A 17,744-nucleotide genomic window follows, 5' to 3' on the forward strand; every position below is an offset into this window, starting at 1 on the left:
CTAAATGCTATTGAGAACCGAGTATTTTTAAAAGCATTCAGTTTGAACTAATTGATCTAGAGTATGACAACAATTGTGAGTAGGGCTGGGAATTTATCGATATATTGTCCAAAACTAGTTTGAAGTCCATATCATGATGTCCATTTCATAACTTTTGATCTGGCAATATATTGGGAATCACGATGTGTGTATGTGTGTGCTATGCAAAAATCACAATGTGGGGAAAACGTGAAGCCAGCCAGTGCTTCTCTTGATTCCTGCAGCCCGTTAACCCTGCTGGCTCAGCTCTCTCGCCTCCGAATCAGAAGAGCAGGTGCCAGAACACCGTGAAGCCAGTCAATGTCTCTACATCGCTCCATCCTTACTTTGGACATAATGATATATTGGTATATTGTGAAGTTTGGCTGGTGATATATAACGATACTGAAAACCAGGTATAAAAAGGTAAAGGTACCCCTGCCCGTACGGGCCAGTCTTGACAGACTCTAGGGTTGTGCGCCCATCTCACTCAAGAGGCCGGGGGCCAGCGCTGTCCGGAGACACTTCCGGGTCACGTGGCCAGCGTGACATCGCTGCTCTGGCGAGCCAGAGCCGCACACGGAAACGCCGTTTACCTTCCCGCTAGTAAGCGGTCCCTATTTATCTACTTGCACCCGGGGGTGCTTTCGAACTGCTAGGTTGGCAGGCGCTGGGACCGAGCAACGGGAGCGCACCCCACCGCGGGGATTCGAACCGCCGACCTTTCGATCGGCTTTTACCCACAGCGCCACCCGCGTCCCTATGAAAACCAGGTATAGTCCAGCCCTAATTGTGAAGGGACAACTTTTAAGACAGTCCCATTCTCAAAAGATATTTAGCATTAACCCACCAAGTAGGTCTGGAGCAGTTTACACTAACTGTGGACCACACAACAAAGTTGAAGGAATCAGAGGACTGGATCCATTATCTAGTCTAATTTTTTTACCTAAAGCAAGCTCCTCAGTGTGTTCCCCTCACATTTTAGCATGCCATAAAGCAGTGACCCTAAGTGAATAAGGTGAAATGACACTAGAGGGGGGGAAACCACCCAGGCTAGAAATAGAGAGAGTAACTGAACAAGCCACACACTACTCACAGAAGCTGCTAAACACACATAAGCTACCGGTCATAATATATGTATAGGAGCACAAATGAAATATAGCAAAGCTCTTCCGTACTTGAGGTGTCAAAGGCTTTTGGCGTAGTCACTGCTGTTGTGGTGTTGGCCTCTACAGTCACCAGATTTGAATTTGCAGCAGTCGTGTGAGGAACTGAAGGTGTGGCATTTGTCAGGAGGGAGGTGGGCCCAGAAGTGGCCCCAGTTGCCGGCAAAACTGTAGCCTCCGTGCCTGGAGAGCTGACCATTGTGGCAGGCAGGAAGTCTGTGGCTGTAGGAGGAGTAGTACGGTTTGGTGCCATGGCAGGAGACGCTGCTTGAGAAGGAGCATGGCTACTGGTGGGGCTTGTGGGCTTCCCGCTGGCTGGTTGTGTCTTGGCAGTTTTCATGGAACTTGTGAGCAAGGAAGAACCCGTCGAAGGGAGCACTAGAAGTAAAAGAACAAAAGGGAAATTGACAGGATATGTTGCTCCCCACACCTGATCTTACACACACCGACATGAGCGTCAGGTTTTTCTCCACAAGTAGTAGGGCCTCCCAGATTAAGAATGAGATTTATTTCATCCAAAATTAACAAATCTAAACCTATGAGCCAAATAAATATTCGCAGAAGACAGCGTGCAAACTGTTAGTACTACGTTGCCCTTTATGGTTATTGGAAGATACTTTCCAAGGATCATTCTATTGTATTTTGGCTGCTCAATCCCCTCCACACAAACCCCCAACAACACACACACTCCACCCCCCCCCCCCCCCCAGTATCTTTCGTTCCACATCTAGAACTGTTACCCCTATTATAAAGTGTAGCACAGAACTACAGAATAGAGCTCCCTTTCCCCCTATCTTTGGAAAGCTGCTCTGACTGATGCCAAAGTTCTAGCAGTTTTGTTTACTTAAGACACCAAACCAATGACTGCTTAAAAAATATGCAGGCTTCGATCTGGAGAAGAACTGGTGGAAGAGGATGGCAGGTGCTTCTGTCCAATTTTAGACAGCCACTCTCCCCAGCCCAGCCCAGCCCAGCCCATTTATCATTTTAGACTGCAATGCTGGAAGTTTTTTTACTTACAGTTGTTAGAAACCAAGATATGAAAGCTAGGATCTAAATGGCACCTTAAACCTAGGTTATGGGCACAACAACAGAATGTCTAGGCACGCTTGTTTAATAACAAGAATACAAAGCTGAAAATGAATGAACTGCAGCTAAAATATTATGCTCATTTTTCACATGGTCTAGTCCTTCCCCTGCCCACCCCCCTAATATTCTTAAGAGGGTCTCTTCTCCAGTTTTCAGTGAAGTGGGGAGGCAGAAAAAGGTGCTCCTTTCCTTCCACTCTGCAGTTTTAATCTAAAATCTTAGGCGCAGTACTGCACCCAGAGCTCAGAAACTGCTTGCGCTAATGAAATTCCCTGTCGCAAAATGTGCCTAGAACAATGGGAGTTTTTGAACACCGGTTACTTAAAACACATTTTAAAAATTTGAACATTTACTAAAAGTTATGTCTGCAAAAGGAAGGTGGTCATGCCCATTCCCCCTTGATATGTTCAGTGGTTAAACTGAAAACGACATAATGCTTTACCTGTGGTCATGTTGGCTGCTGCTCCCAGGAATGTCAGGCAGCTGCTGAGCAGGATGACAAGGAAGCAGGAACCCATGTTGGCCTGAGAGGTGAGGAAGAGAAACAAAACAGATGGGCTTCATTAACAACCCAGTTTGCATTGCCAGCAAGAACGACCATCAGAAGTACCTAAGCCCATCAGAAGTACCTAAGCATCGACACCTGTCACACTTTTGGAAGGGAGCCAAGAGATCTTTATAAGAAGCAGTGTCTATGTTATGTGCCAGGGAATTGCAACATTCAGAACTAGCACATTTATAGGGCAGAAAATGAGATACGAGGTACAACCCAGGAAATCCTCAGTTCAATTCGCTCCTTAGCCATGAACTTATTGGACAGCTTTTTAAGGAAGGTATTAAGACTCAGAACCTCCTACCTCTAAATGCAATTAACAACAACAACAACGACACCCTACTATGTAGAATCAAAGCAGGCTCTTAAGAGTCCCTCACCAAAACAAAGCTTTCTTTTGGCTTTCAGTAAGATAGGGATGACAACCAACAAGGTAGGTTTCATAATACTGTAGGACATTTGGTTTCGTAATAAGCCCTTTCCCACAGGATTCACCAACTCCTCTTTGGAGACTTTCCTGCAGGGTCAACCGCTGCAACGCCAAAGCAGCACATCTGTGCTTACAACTTGGCCAACTCTCTTGCAATGGCTTCTGTTACCGTACTCAGTTTCTATCTGCTTCAGCCCAGGCCCTTCCCAACCTCTGGATGCACAGACAAGAATGAAGTCATAGAAGTCCTGAACACACCACCCAAATCTTCCCAGCTACAGACAGCTTTGACTATCTGCAGGGAGATCTCGAGGCAGCGCTAAATACATAAATGAAGAATGCACCAAGCAAGGAGAGGAGGTTTTATCCTTCCATCCATACACAGCTCCAAATGAAATGCCCCCTCCCAAAGACAGCTTTTCTCCCCTAAGAATAACAGTGGTGCAAGAAAGGGAGGGATTTTTGTTAGAACCAAGGCAGGGGAAGAAAAGGTTGAGCACACTGCAGTCTTGGATGAAGATTGGTCCCTCCTGTGCCCAATATTAAATTTAGAAAAATAACCACCCTGGCATGTCTTGTAATGACACATTCAGCATCACATCCATTTTGGCCCTTATAGTCAACTAGGTCAAGAATTCTTTGGCCCAAAGAGGGAAGCATGAGCCCTAAAAGCACCAAGTCCCACACATACAGAATTGGCCGTGGAGTGTCTTCAAAACTCGTTTGCCCAGCATGTTAAGTCCCTGAGAAGTGCCTCTTGGGTCTCTGGAGATCTGGGATGACTTCAAAGAGTTTACACCGATATATCCAGGCACAGGAGTGAAACACCCTGTTGGGAAACAGGGTGAAACAGATCTGCTGGGTGCCTGAAGTGCAGTGTGGAAAGCTAATTCATAGGTGTTCAAAGTACAGCCAGTGCAAGCCAGACGTTACAAATATTGTACATTGACACATGAAGGTCTGAGAGTTCAGAATCTAGTGGTTTTTCTGCAAGAATCCTTGTATCGCCTAATGATTACTTTTTCAGATTTTAGGATGTGCATTTTTTCTCTCTGAAGATTATTTTCATTTAGAGTTCCCACCTGTTGTATCTTTCAAAAAAAAAAAAGTTGTGTAGCTTTCTCCAACTTTAAAATGCCATCATATGGGACCACTACAGTCACTGGACTACTTCCTGCTGCAGCTGAAAGCATAGTAGCCTCTGTTGGGGGAAGACCAGTGACTACAACTTTGAAATGTCTTTTTTAAAAGCCGTTTCTCTCTTACATGTATGCAAACATGCTGAAGGTATGCAATGGATTCTGGGCTGTGATGCTGGCTTGCTTCCCTAACAAAAGTGTGGATCTTGGGTTTTAATCTCTTGAGCAAGGTAGCACACACTAGCTATCACTGTTTAAGTAAGAATAATTCAAAGGTGACTGACCAAGACAGCAATTAAGACAGCCTCCCCCTACTTAGTGCTTTCCAGATATTTTGGACTACAATGTCTATCAGTCCTAGCCAGCACAGCTTGAGGAAGGTTGGAACAGAATGTGGAGCTCTTTATTTGTGTAGACAACAGTTATTTCAAGATAGTATCCTCAAGAAAGCAGCCTCGAGGTCATGAATTTCAATTCTTTATTCTAGCGTAAACAGATACTCGTTTTCCCAGTTTCTGGCATTAGCACAAAAAGAAATCCTTACTCCAACAGCACTCCCACTGCAAATCTGGTTGTCACTTGGGGAGAGGGGAGGAAGAAGTTGTAAGAAACAACCACCACCACCACCACAACAACTATCTATATATCACCTAGAGATCTCTCACAAGGTTTTATAAAAGGTAGTATGACTACATGTGGTGCGTGCATCAGTGCGGAAATTAAGTATGTAAATCACTTTAGACCAGAGACAAAAATGGGGAGCAAGTATTACAATCCTGATCATCACCATATGATAACTTAGAGCAGAGATGAGGAACCTGTGGCCCTCCAAATATTGTTGGACAACAAATCTCATCATTCCTCACTACAGGCCATGCTGGCTAGGGCTGAGTTGGTCCCAGCATCATCTGAGGGCAACTTGTTCCCCTTCCCTAATTTAGAGCTCTATGGCTTTTCAAGACAAGGAGTTCTATAGCTACCCTGCTTTAAAAGTGCATAGCACTTGCCTAGCATGTTTGGGTCTGTGCCAGAATGGAATTATCATTTAAAAAAACACGAAAAAACCCAAAAGCCTACCCCATAAATGGACAATGAAGGACAAATAAAGCAAGTTACTGAAAATGATAGTGAAACATTTATACTGAAGTCATACATAAGATAAACACTACTTTCCTCCAACTGCCCTCTCTGACACCTAGGCGGACTCATCTCTCTCTCTTTCTCTGAAATACTCCTTAAAACCCACTCTTTCTGTGAAGCCTTTGCACCAATGGAGCAAACCCAAAGTATGCAAAACCAAGTTTTTGTGTTTTCATTCCCTACTACCCTTGCCTTCCTCTGTAGTCTTCTATACTGTTGAAATGCAGGTTGCCAGCCTCTCTGGGCAAAGTTCCCTTATTTTGCTTATGTTCAGGGAGAAACTGTTATTAGCAACAGCTGCATTTTTCCTTTGCCATATGCAACCATCAGTATAGATTGTGGGCATGAAGATTCTGCTTCACATCGGTAAAGAACGAACACCACGGCCTAATATTCCACGGACTACCATTTTCACCACATGAATACACTCCAAACAGTTTGGATTGCTAAACAGTGTCAACTAGTAGCAAATCTGTTTCAAACGTATACAGATTTTTAGCAGGACTACAAATATCCCAGGTTTCTAGAAATACGACAGCAAGGACTTTATATTAAAAAACAACAAATTTTCCTTATGCAGGGCTGGAATGAGGGGCTTGTAAGATTTTTCCAGTGGTCAGAAAGCATTATGACAGCCTATACGTCACAGAATGGTTTTATGCTCCCCATAGAAAAGAAAGAAAATCCTACTTTCACTTGGGAGATTGACTGTTTCGAAAGAAGGGAGGGGAGCCATGCCAGCAAGTTTCCCTTTCCCTTTGAGAACCAAGAAATCATAAAACTGAGCAGAGTGGCTCAAGTCCCTCTTTGTCCGGCAAGTTAGCTAACATAGCTCTGACGTGATTTAAAATTACATCAGTTTTAAAACACAGCTGCCTGCTCCTACAGCCCCCTCAGCAGTAACATTTTAAGAATCGACTGTCTCCTTTGGTAGAAATTACTCAAGGTAGGGGTAAAGCAGATGTTTTGGAGGTGGGGGAAGGATGATCAGTTCAGAAGAGGAATCTGCATGCACACACTTTTCCAGCGATGTGGCTAGGATCGCAAGATTGGAGCTGAAGCTCAAGCCAACCCCGGAAATAATATGTTATGGATATCAGAGGGCTTCTTGACAAATATCAGGTGGGGACCAACAGCATCTGATAATACGGACTGATTGATAAAGACGAGCTCCAGGGGCTGCAGGTGTTGTCATGTCAAGCAAAAAGGGCCCACACACCCTCTCAACGTTGTTTAATTTAGAGAACAGGATGGAAGGATCGTTTCAAAGGCCTGGAAACGATGCCTTATGAGGAACGGCTAAGGGAGCTGGGCATGTTTAGCCTGGAGAAGAGGAGGTTAAGGGGTGATATGATAGCCATGTTCAAATATATAAAAGGATGTCACATAGAGGAGGGAGAAAGGTTGTTTTCTGCTGCTCCAGAGAAGCGGACACGGAGCAATGGATCCAAACTACAAGAAAGAAGATTCCACCTAAACATTAGGAAGAACTTCCTGACAGTAAGAGCTGTTCGACAGTGGAATTTGCTGCCAAGGAGTGTGGTGGAGTCTCCTTCTTTGGAGGTCTTTAAGCAGAGGCTTGACAACCATATGTCAGGAGTGCTCTGATGGTGTTTCCTGCTTGGCAGGGGGTTGGACTCGATGGCCCTTGTGGTCTATTCCAACTCTATGATTCTATGAAGTCACTTTATCACAGCAGATGTTTGCTAGTCAAAGCTTCTCTCAAATCACCCAACGTTGCAAAATAAATTGACAGCAGCATCTTAAAAGTAAAGGGGGTGCCAGGAAACTGGGGGTTATGTTCACATGTGGTGGAGGGTGTAAATATGTACAATTTTTTTGGTAAAGGGTGTTTAAGGAGGTAACAGAAATCACTGGGTTAAAGCTGACCAAAAGTCCAGAGGTAGCATTATTATCAATTTACGATGGGGTGGAAGGTTCACAGGCTATGAAGGACTTGCTCACAAATTCATTGGCAGCTGCACAAACTATAATAGCTAGGAAGTGGAAGGGGCAAGGTGAATATAAAATAGAAGAATGGTATAAAGAGGTGTGGGATATCACTTTTAATGATAAATTAACATGTGGGGAATATGCAGGAGAAATGATTTTGAGGATATATGGAAGGTGTTTGTAGAATTTGTACTGTTAAAATGGAAAGGGGTCAAACCATTGCAAGAGGTGTTGGAATTTTGGGAGGTTGGATAGTTGCAATGGAATGGTCTTGTGGGGGGGTGCACATTTTTATTCTTATTTATTTCTGATTATTACTTTGTCAAAATAAATAAAAAAGTAAAATAAAAAAAATAAATGTTTGGTGTGGATATAAAAAAAGAAGTTATGTCTTAAGTTAATTCTTATTATGGCTCCCTCCCCTGTGTACACGCCTCCCATACAGATACAGAAACTGAGGGAAAATGCTTGTAATGTTATCAACATACACACAGCTGTTGGCTAGATGCAGCATCCTGCGCACTTCACAGAAAAAACACACATACCCTGACATCATGCCTCTGGTTTCACACAAGGCGGAGGGGGAGGGAGGAGCAGGAAGGAAAAATGCATTACACCACCATCATTTTTGCAAAGAACTCAATAAGAGGCATCAGCAAGACTGTACAAGGAGAAACAAATGGGAAGTATTGGGGTTTGGTTCTTTAAAAAGAGTCGCTAGGCTAACTGGGTGTGACCTTCTTTGACCTGGAAATCCTAACAGCTGTTTCCACATGACATTGTCCCTCCAGGATAAGACCATGCACTCTGCAGGTGCTCAGAAACACTCAGTTTGTACCCATGTTCAAAGATATTTTGAAATACATTTTCGTGTAGTCAGATATGGGATAAGGCAGCCTATGCTAAGCTGGTTCCAGAGTACACAAAACACAGCAGTTGGTAATCCTCACCATATATCATTGCTTAGAATGTAGGCAAGTATCTGGCTTACAAAGACTTATTCTGGCATTAGGTAGACACTCAGAGATTTACTGCTGTAACGAGAGCAAAGTAAGTTGGTGAAGCAACTGCATCTTAGTCCCTTGAGGCAGTAGTTTACATTAACTACACAGAATTTATGCAGTGCTTGCAAGTGCTTCATATAATTCTCACAAGAACTGTGTAAGGTAGATCATTTTTACTCCTTGAAGAAAGGGGAAGGGCTGAGAGAGGTGAGGTCATTGCAAAGACTTTCTATGCACAGAGAACACCTTACCACACCAAGCCATCTGCCGTGGGACCCCTGCACATTGCAGAGGATTCTGGGGCATGCCCTAGGGTGCTGGTCAGATCCATGGGTCTTTGCCATCCCACCGTGTGTTACAAAAGCACATCCTCCAGCATTTGCCCAATATTCCCTGTAGCTGTGCACTGCACAATGAAAACCAGCAGTGGTTGAGGGACAAGGTTCCTCTCCGCAATCTCTTATAAGTTCCAAAGAACCCCAGTTTGGAAGGCACCATGATTAAGTTTTGTAATTAGAACACTCAACCTGAAAGTACAGGGAACTTTTTCCAAAGTCAAACCTGCTCATTATGTTTACAGTTTTAAAATCTACTCTCGTGAGAGTTGTGTCCATTACACTGTCTTCTTGCACCCTCTGTTAATTACTCTGAAAGGCACATTACATCAAGACAAATCTGCTTACCCAGGTAAGTTTCATGGCTGAGTGGGATCTGAACCCGGACCCTTCCTCCCATATCCAAACCAAACCCATGACTAATCTTTTGCTTAAAAACAGAAAGGTGCATTTCTAGTACTCAGAATTATGCAGGCTAAATTGAAAATATGATAGCCAAAAAAACAACAACAAAAAACACACACAAAAAAACCCCCACCACTGAAGATTAGGCCCATACTAAAACTAAGATGTGACTACGATGGCTGAAAAGTATGAGCTACATGCCATTAACTCATATGAACTGCTCTGAGCTTTCATTACGCATATGATGCTCTGAGCTTTCATTACGCATATGATGCTCTGCACCCGTCTTTTTCTTTTCCATTTGCCTATCAACTCACCCCTTCCAAATTCCTTTCTAACACATCAGGAAGCAAGCACACTGCATTGCTTGCCAATTCATTTCTGGACACAGTTCCAGCTGCTGTTTGTTACTGTATTGATATTTATTTATTTACCAGAGTTTCAATACCACCTTCATTAACATAAAACTATCATGGTGACTAACAATAGAAAGCCAACAATAGCATTCCATCAATAAAACAAATGCAGAATACATTGTAAATCAACAGATCAGATTACTGCATCAACATGGATCATTCCTCAGAGAAAGTCTGGGTGGAACAGATATGTTTTAAGCAGCCAGCTAAATGCCAGTACTTTAGGTGCCAGGATTTCATTTTTTAAATATGTTTTACTTCAATTCTTTGTTCTGATTTTGATATTTCTTATTGCTAATGTAGGTTGGATTTTTGTGAGCCAGTACTTCCAGTTGGAGAGGGAAATGAGATATAAATCTCTGTATAAATTGAATAGGCAGGGATCTCTTTCGCCTAGCCTCTCTCAAGACAAAGCACAAGTTTCTCCTGCCTCTCCCAACACACGGGTATTCTGTAAAAAAGAAATGTTTTATTGTTAATCCTTTAGTGTATTTTTCTGTGCACTGAAATGGATTGTTGCCAAAGTCCCACTTGGGTCTCTGTGGCTTAGAGCTAGCCTTTGATGTGTTGCCAATAATCATCCTTTAACTCCCCTGACCCACTTTCTGTAGTTAAACAGAAAGGATGAGTCATCACGGCACTCTCCAGCTCTTGGAAAAAACCAAAACTAGGAGAAAACATACAAATAACCTCCCAATATTTCCGGACATTTTGCATGTATACTCAAGGTTGAAACCTATGCTGGCTTGTGTTTCATTTTAAATACAAAGAGCTTTCTGAATAGACAGACCACCAATGGCTATGAACGTCTGCACCTGTAGCCAATCCACTTTATATACCCAAGATTTAGTTACCAACCACCTGCACATTTACACTAATTTTCTAAATAGCCACTTGCCTACAGCAAGTAAGAATTGCCTCCAGGTGACCAGGCAGGGAAGTGTTTGTAAAACTGGAAGAGACATCGTCATTTGTGCTTTCGGACTGTTGGTGTATCACAAATGGCTTGCTTTAATATGCATGGGCAGGAGGTTGTGGTACATGTTGTGGATTTTAATTAGAAAGCTCTCCTACGCCAACAGAATTCAGAAAAATAAAAGGGCACGTTATCCAATTTTCTCCCCTTGCTGGGAAAGAAACAGAAACAGACAATGTAACCCAACTGTTAAAATCTGTCAGCTCACACCCTGAATAAAGGACATTGTGAATACAGCCTCTGAAAGCCTCTGACAGCTTGAACTGCAGAATTATTTCATGGTTGGCAGGGGAAAGCTGTTAAGATATCATACTGCAGGGGTAGCCAATATGGTGCCATCCAGATATTTGATGAACTACAACTCGCATCAGGCTCAGAACAAATAACCAATGGTCAGGGATGATAGGAGTTGTAGTTCAACAACATCTGAAAGGCACCATGTCTACTACCCCTGTTCTAAAACCTTCAGGTGTTCCCCACGGATGAGGAAGGGAGTTCCTTAACTACTGACACATCATGGCAGCTCAACCTGAGCCTCACTCACTGTACTTTGATGATGGGATCCAAAACCATTGCCAGTGGTCCGTACCAAGAAAGGGAGCAAGCCCACCAAACCATCCACAGCCCTGAAGCCATAAAGAGAAGGAAAGACTAAGCACAAGACAAGGTCCCTCAGCGGTTTCAGGTCCAAGAACCCCCCCCCCCTTCAGTCAAAAGAAAATCACAGAGAAAAGAGGAATAAAATATCACTCTTTGCCATGGTATACTTCCTCCCCAACCTGAATGGGTGGTCCCCAACATGCTAATGTATATTTATCACAGTTTTAAAAATAAAAACACTGTGCTCATTTTGCAAACTGCAATACAAATGATTGCTCATATTAGAAGACATTTGCTTTTAAGTCAAATGATACTTAATTGTGGCTCTACAGATCTATCCTGAACATGTCTGCATAATGGGAGGAAGTTTACATTTAACTCAGCAAGGAACATCAGTGCCTAGGTAATCTCAGTTTTGTTGCCACAGCAACACTCTCTCTCTCTCTCTCTCTCTCTCTCTCTCTCTCTCTCTATATATATATATATATAACTGCTATGATGATACCGGGAAATCAATAATAAGATCAGGTCAAGTCACAGGTGGCCCAAAAGCAAAACAATTTTAATATTTGAGCTAGAAGATCCACATGGGACACCCAGGGATGCTGGAAGTATAACTGATAAACTAAACCAAATAATGGATAATTTGCTGCCTTTTAATGGTATTCCAAGATCTGACTAGTGGCAAAGCTGACCCCAGTTCTCCTTGTTTTCAGCCAGGGGTGCCAACTTGAATAAAATATGGGGGGGGGGCAGGTAAGCCACACCCTGCATTATTGATCACATGATATGGTGCACGCACACCATTTGAATGGCAATGCCTATCAACTTTGGGTGGGCCCAGGCCCCTCAAATATTTAGGGGGGGGTCTTTGACCTCGAAAAGTTGGTTCCTATGGTTTCAGCCTAGCCAGATAAACAATTTTAATATGTAACTTTATTATGTATCATTGTTTTTAAATTGCAAGATTTTATGTTAGCTTGTTTTTAATGTTTGCTTTTATCCGTATTTTTAATGAATGTTTTAGATGGCTCCTTGTTAAACTAGAGATAAATTGATTTTCTTAATAAAAATAAATAAAACCAAGAGCAGGGTACAGAAAGGAGCAGCAAACCAGGATCCATGGGTTGAAATCTTGAGGGTAGGGTACAATCACTTCCCACAGACTGCCTGCTCTCACACAAATGATTGATAAGACTATTCTACTCTGAATACTGAATGAACATAGAACTTGACTTGTGATGTCAAATCACTCTGTATTAAAGAAGGTATTCTCTTCTGTCTCACAAAATCAGAGAATCAGAGAGTTATATTTTTTTTGCTGGTGCACAGTACTATTGCTAAATTCATTTTTTTAAGATGAGAGTAGCACCTAAAGAAAGCGAGTAGCACCTAAAGTGAAATATGTGGTGTATGGATTACATAATAATAATAATAATAATAATAATAATAATAATAATAAATTTTATTTATATCCCGCCCTCCCCAGCCTTAGCCGGGCTCAGGGCGGCTAACAACAATAAAACAGTACAAAAGTACAGCATAAACAACACTCTAAAATCATTCATTCTAAAATTAATTAATTCAAGCCACTGGCAGCCATTGGGCCAGAGCTCCGCGAAGATTGCCGAAGGAGGGAGTCAGGCTGTGCCCTTGCCAAAGGCCTGGTGGAACAGCTCTGTCTTGCAGGCCCTGCGGAAAGATGTCAAGTCCCGCAGGGCCCTAGTCTCTTGTGGCAGAGTGTTCCACCAGATCGGAGCCACAGCCGAAAAGGCCCTGGCTCTCGTTGAGGCCAGCCTAACTTCTCTGTGGCCTGGGACCTTCAAGATGTTTTTATTTGAAGACCGTAAGTTTCTCTGTGGGGCATACCAGGAGAGGCGGTGCAGGATACCAATAGCATGCAATTAGCCTCATAAATGAGTTTTTCTGCAAGCAATTATTTGAAGATTGAGGTTAGTTTGATACTCTTTGATAATCAGGGTCCCCATCAACTCCCCTCTGTGCTCAACTGCTGACCCAGCTGGTACCTGTAGTGGATTTGAATTGTTTTTATACATGTGCTGTTGCTGTTTCAAGCTATTTTTATACATATAGTCATGTTTTTAGAAATGTTTTATATATGCAATTGTTTGTATATATTTAACTATTTTATATATGCTTTTATTACATTGGGCAGGATTCACCTAACAAATCCAGTCAGCCCAAGCCCTGTGTGGAGGCTTCCACTTGACCAATGAGGCTTCACTCCTCTCCCCCTGCGTCTCCCCCAAAATTAGCTTGGGGTGTCAGGAGAACCACCAAAAATTTTTTGTGTGGGGAAGGAGGGGGGACTGTTCTGCCTGCCAAGCTACAATGCTTGCACTGATGGGGACACTCACCATAAGCTGTTGAATTCCACCCAATGTAAATTGTTTTTGGATGTCTGATGGGAAGAGATTCATAAATGAAATAATTAAATATAACAACAATTATATTTCTTTTTACTATGTTTTTATATATGCTGTAAGCCACCTAGAGTGGCTGGGGAAACCCACCCAGGTGGGTGGGGGTATAAAAGTATTATTATTATTATTATTATTATTATTATTATTATTAACCTCTGTGACACTGCTCTAAAGCCTGGTTAGACCCAGACCCAGTCCCTTTCAGCTTTTATGTTTGCCCCCCTTCAATTCTGAATCAACAGACCATAGCAGTGGTGAAACGAAGCACTATTGGAAGTGCCCAGTCGAAGGAGTACAGTTGCCTGAAAGAGATCTGGTGGAACGCTCTGTCACAAGAGACGAGGGCCCTGTGGGACTTGACATCTTTCCGCAGGGCCTGCAAGACAGAGCTGTTCCACCAGGCCTTTGGCCAAGGCACAGTCTGACCCCCTCCTTTGGTAATCCTCACAGAACTCTGGCCCAATGGTTGCCATGAATTTGATTTTGAATTGATTTTAAAATGAATTGATTTTAGAATGTTGCGTTACTTTTGTTGTTGTTGGCCGCTCTGAGCCTGGCTTCGGCTGGGGAGGGTTAGGGGAGATAAATAAAAATTTATTATTATTATTTTTTATTATTATATATGTCTTAGATCAGTGCTACTCAATGTAGCAACCCATGGATCAGTGCCAGTCAATGAACCATCAGTTGCTGGATCCGAGCAACCCCACAGCCCAGGCTGGATGGGGCACTTCAGGAACAAAATACTGTATGGTACTGGTCCCTGGCATTGTGTGTGTGTGTGTGTAAATTGCCAGTCCAGCAATCAGATAGCTTGAGAATCACAGTCTTGGGTAACCTGGCTTCAAGTTGTTTCAGGGCTTTCAATGCTAAAAGCCAAACCAACCGAGCACGTTGAGGTTTCCATGGGAGAAAACTTCAAGGCTCTTTTCTAAAGTCCGTCTCTCTGCTTGGAGAAGGGCAGCCGTGCCAGTGTTTATGGAATGATTAGACTGTTCCTCAGATGACAAAGACACACACATTCAAAATCTCCAAGAACTTTCTCCCTTTCAGGACTGAAACCACGGCTTACAGTTCGGGGGAGAGGAGGAGAAATGGACAAAAACAGAAAACAAGGCAGGTTTGGACAATGCTGCCCATTGAAACTGGGAGGAAATGAAAAAACATCATATGATGAGAAAGAGGTTAAAATGCCCAGCACCACTTTAAACAGGGTGCCTTTTAGAAAGCAATAAAAAGCACAAACTCATGGGAACCTTCTGTGGAACCCAAAGTAACTATTCCGTTACCGGCTGACAGCCAGAGGATTTGCTATTAACGGAATCAATCAGCACTCTTACCTATTGAAGGAAACAGCACATATTATTAAGGTTACCAATTAGACAGAATACTTATCAAAAGCCGGACTTTGCTATGTAATTCAAATAAACTGGAGAAGTGCAACATCAGAAGTCTGTTTCACCCTTAATACCTACAGCAGTGGTTTTCAAACTATGGGCGGGGTATAAATAATAAATTAATTATTATTATTATTATTATTATTAGGAGTTTCTCAATGAGAATTCCAGGGTGGGAGGGAATGTCAAGCTTCCTATCTTTCCTGCAATGCACATACGCAACATGGCATGCAAAGGTTTTGCATTAACTTAGCTGGTGCAAAAAATGCGTCTCAGAACACACTGGCATTACTCAGGAAATGAGTAGAAGTGGAAAGGGTTACTTGAGGGTGGACAGTCTGAAATAACTGCTGGCCTATGGAGTCATCTGTATTGCTACAGGTTTGGGGGACCAGAGTCTGCGGCTGCAAGCCAGCCACAATTCCTGAACTTGTTAAAAGTTAGAATTGATAAAGGTTTGACTAAAACAGTGCCAAACACTGCAGGATAACAAGCCATGCCAGCTTGACATGGCTAGCGGGGAAATAAACCATTAAGAAACAAAGGCTGAAATGGGCAGTTCAAACAGAAGACACTGTTGGGCACAGAGGAAGAGGTTGCCGAGTTACAGTGCACAATGATGCAAGCGGAAGGGGAAGTCAAGTTTTGGCAAGGGTTTTTGGAAAGATGGAGGGGCACAGAAGCCAGGTAGGCTGACCGGAGGAGGCTGCTACAAAGAAGCTCTGAACCATGCTGGTTGCTGTTTGAAGCCAAGGCTCAGGGCAATGCTGGCTGCCGGTTTGGCGAGGTTGCTGCTGCACTTATGGCAGAAGCTGGCTTCTCTTGGAATATATCTTCTCTTGAAGATGTATCTTTAGCTACCATGCTACTAGGCAAAGCACCGGATTCACCCCGGCAGCACAGCAGCAAAAAAAGACATGCACCTGTACACCCCTCTCCTTCAATTAAAGGTAAAAGTAAAGGGACCCCTGACCATTAGGTCCAGTCGTGGACGACTCTGGGGTTGCGGCGCTCATCTCGCTTTATTGGCCGAGGGAGCCGGCGTACAGCTTCCGGGTCATGTGGCCAGCATGACTGAGCTGCTTCTGGCGAACCAGAGCAGCGCACGGAAACACCGTTTGCCTTCCCGCTGGAGTGGTACCTATTTATCTACTTGCACTTTGACGTGCTTTTGAACTGCTAGGTTGGCAGGAGCAGGGACCGAGCAACGGGAGCTCACCCTGTCGCGGGGATTTGAACCGCCGACTTTCCGATCGGCAAGTCCTAGGTTTAACCCACAGCGCCACCCGCGTCCCAAGGTTGTATACATGTGTGAATAAAACCATATGTCATAAAGACACCGTAGCCCCTGATGTGACTCATTCCAAAGGAAACACAAGTGCCTGAGTTAAGTGCCAATACCCCTGGAATTTCACAGTACTCGGAGATTGGGTGGCCTGTAATAGTATCCTACCTCTATGCCTTCAGTTATACAGTGGTGCCTCGCAAGACGAAATTAATCCGTTCCGTGAGTCTCTTCGTCTTGCGTTTTTTTCGTCTTGCGAAGCACGGCTATTAGTGGCTTAGCGGCTATTAACGGCTTAGCGGCTATTAACGGCTTAGCGGCTTTAAGAAAAAGGAAACAAACTCGCAAGACGTTTCGTCTTGCGAAGCAAGCCCATAGGGAAATTCGTCTTGCGGAACAACTCAAAAAACGGAAAACCCTTTCGTCTAGCGAGTTTTTCGTCTTGCGAGGCATTCGTCTTGCGGGGCACCACTGTACTGCTTGTTTATACTGCTTGTTTATACTGCTTGCAAACAGACATTCCCTCTCAAGACTCACTTACACAGCAAAGTCCCATCTGCATTCCCATCTTTCCTGCTTCTCCATTGTATTCTGCTGCACCCATTTCCATCTCCACTCTTCCTCAGCCCTCTCTTCAGGTGTTCCAAAGAGGTAACAGTAAACACATGTGGGAGAAGCAACCCCATCCTCATGGAAATAAGTCTGAAAATGACAGCGGTGGTGGAGTTGGCATGCTTGTCTCCAATGCCCCCTTCCTTATGTGTTTACGGGTCATAAAGTTTCATTTGGATGTACAGGTCCATATAGAATTCTTTGTGATCAGGAATGCCTCCTAATCTCCCTCCACACTTTTCATTCTTATGAGCTATTAACAAGTATAAATGGTTAAAAGAATGCTTGAAACTACAAGGATGTGTAAGCAGAGCTTAGAATGGCATCATTCTCTGTGATTGGTTTACACAAGCCTTTTCACCCCGCTAACTGTGGCTGACAGGGGCTGGCTTGTGTCCAAAGTGAGCTGGTCCCTCCCTCTTCCAGTAAACTGTTTTTTTCCCATAAGAAGGCAGAGCTGGAAGATTGAAGGCAGAAGCTTTCATTTAAAGAAAGGATCTTTGTGTGCCAGAGAACTTCCTTTCTGGCCTAGGAAATCATGAGATGACTTCCTTTTTCTTCTTGATTCTTTATCTAAGACACAAAGTGCTTGGGGCCAACTTTTGAGATGGAATAGAGAGGAGGGCTTTTAACTAAGGACTTGAGAACTCATCTAGAAAGAACCATCAGGACCTAAATGTGTTAAGAAAATTCCTTTATTATACTTTAACTTTCTTACTTTCTTCCCTACACACTCTTTGACACAGAGATAGTCTCTACATATTTTACTATTTGCCATACAG

General features: G+C 43.2%; 1 protein-coding gene across 2 annotated transcripts in view; it reads right to left on the bottom strand.

Annotated features, from left to right (window-relative positions):
* PTPRA (protein tyrosine phosphatase receptor type A) overlaps positions 1-17,744 on the bottom strand; it is a 143,781-nt gene that overhangs the window by 46,364 nt on the left and 79,673 nt on the right. For both annotated transcript variants that reach the window (XM_028744157.2, XM_028744156.2), the window contains exons 3-4: positions 2,716-2,797; positions 1,197-1,562 (exon numbers count right to left, since the gene is read on the bottom strand). In XM_028744157.2, the coding sequence (XP_028599990.2) occupies positions 1,197-1,562; positions 2,716-2,797 (448 nt within the window). The remainder of the gene's footprint in view (positions 1-1,196; positions 1,563-2,715; positions 2,798-17,744) is intronic.

This window comes from Podarcis muralis, chromosome 9 (assembly GCF_964188315.1).
Source record: "Podarcis muralis chromosome 9, rPodMur119.hap1.1, whole genome shotgun sequence".
NCBI lineage: Eukaryota > Metazoa > Chordata > Lepidosauria > Squamata > Lacertidae > Podarcis > Podarcis muralis.